At 36.0% G+C, this 1,748-nt stretch overlaps 1 protein-coding gene across 1 annotated transcript; it reads right to left on the bottom strand.

The window, feature by feature from the left end:
- LOC123554205 (caprin-2-like) lies at positions 1 to 1,313 on the bottom strand. The gene is made up of 2 exons (XM_045344184.2): positions 786 to 1,313; positions 1 to 562 (listed from the first exon to the last, which is right to left on the bottom strand). The coding sequence occupies exons 1-2, from the start codon at positions 1,231 to 1,233 to the stop codon at positions 123 to 125; spliced, it is 888 nt and encodes a 295-aa protein (XP_045200119.2). The 5' UTR covers positions 1,234 to 1,313; the 3' UTR covers positions 1 to 122.
- Positions 1,314 to 1,748: the final 435 nt, after the last annotated feature.

Raw genomic sequence — 1,748 nt, 5'->3', positions numbered from 1 at the left:
AAGAATTTATTTCATTTAATATTAATGAATCTTCCTTTAAAGTTAATTTAAACACAGTACAAAGTTAGCTGATACATTGAATATCATCTAATACGAATGTGTCATAACACTACCCAAAAACACTACCCAACGATTGCACCGGAAGAAAAATCTTGATAGAGAAGAAAGCCACTGAATGTGCTGTAGTAGTCTCCAAAGAAACCCCTGTCTGTGTGCGTATTTTGAACAGAAACATCATCTCCCGCTTTCAGTCTGACGACAATAGTCTGTGACGACTGCTCCAGATTCACGTGTAATATCGCAACTCTCTGACCACTGACCATAACACTTCCCCAAGATCCAGGAGTTCCCATGCTCGAATGATGAAATAACGTAACAGCAAATACGTATGTACCCGCTGTAGGTGCTATAAACGTGCCATGATTTGCGTTATAGGCATTTCCAACATTTGTGATTGCATTGTCGAAGACGATATCTTGGTTCGTTCCTAAGTGCGTTGCAAGCGATGTCATTGCCGCAAAGAAAGCGACTTCGTTTTCCACGTTAACTGCTCTTTTTCGATCTGAATAAGAATAACATGTAACTTATATAATCAATGATTATTGCTACTGATGTACAAGTAGACTGTTAATTAAAGACTTTTACAATAACATAAGTAGAGAAAAAGATCAAGACTGCTTTATAACAAGCCAATGCATTCAAAAACGGCTTTTGAAAGAACATTTCTAAATTAAATATTAATTCCCTGCATATTGTTTGATTTCAGGCACATTTTTATTCATTACCAATTCTCGAATTCAGTGGAGAAGGAGGATTTTGCCCTGCACCATTATTGCTTCTTGTCTTGTCGGTGTCGGTGTCGCTGTCAGGTTGTGTTTTGTTTCCTGTAGGCACATCAGTTATCGTATCATGGTTCCTGGTATCTTTAGATTCACGAGTTTCCATTTCTATATTTTCTATTCTCTTTTGAAGTTCTCGTATGACAGAAGCATACTCGTGATTCTCGGATTCCAGATGTATCATTTTGTTTCCCTGCGAATTAATTATCGACTTAAGGTCTTGAATGTCACGATTATGTTTTTCAGTGATATCTGACATAAGCATTGAAATGTATTCTTTTACGTCCGCGGAAAGTCTGCTTCCCAAAGATAAACCATTGTCCGTTTCAGTATAATCCGCAAGAGCTGAATAAATAAGACATGACACTATCAATGTTCGCAATGTTTCATTCATGCTTGATTTATCAGACTGGAGAGCTACACAATGTACTAACTCCCAAGACTGAATCTACTACGTTCTGATAGATAATTTATATGAACTGATCTTATATGTCTATGATCTTGTTCTGATAACAGACGTCTTATCAAAGTCTTTTCTTTTTGGCCTGCAGAATGAGGTTATGAATGAAATATATCTGATATCATTAATAATAACCTAATAACCTATACGCGTTTCAGACCCAGGTCTACATTTCTCTAAATAAAGACAAAGCATATCATCATTTTGGAAGTAACCAGTTCATAGAAGCTGTCTGGATCTATTTTGGCTTCCCTGTACGAAAAAAGGACCTGTTTTACAGCTGTAAAACGTCTGTAAAAGACCTGTATTTTGAAATTATAACTGTAAAAGACCTGTAAGTGGAAAACTGATCAGAAATACAGTTAAAATTTTCAGGTGTAAAATATGAAGGTCTCAATTTACAGCTGTAAAAAATTTACTCTTGAAAGTTACAGCTGTAAAATGGCCAT

This window comes from Mercenaria mercenaria, chromosome 7, assembly GCF_021730395.1.
Source record: "Mercenaria mercenaria strain notata chromosome 7, MADL_Memer_1, whole genome shotgun sequence".
NCBI lineage: Eukaryota > Metazoa > Mollusca > Bivalvia > Venerida > Veneridae > Mercenaria > Mercenaria mercenaria.
The sequence above is the reverse complement of the archived record's forward strand: the minus strand, read 5'-3'. Positions and strand labels throughout refer to the sequence as shown.

What these genes read in the sequence shown, in the direction of transcription:
- LOC123554205 (XM_045344184.2), bottom strand. Translation starts at nt 1,233, where the DNA reads ATGAATGAAACATTGCGAACATTGATAGTGTCATGTCTTATTTATTCA. An exon ending in TCCACTGAATTCGAGAATTG is followed by an intron (nt 563 to 785) that starts GTAATGAATAAA and finishes ATTCTTATTCAG; the next exon opens with ATCGAAAAAGAGCAGTTAAC.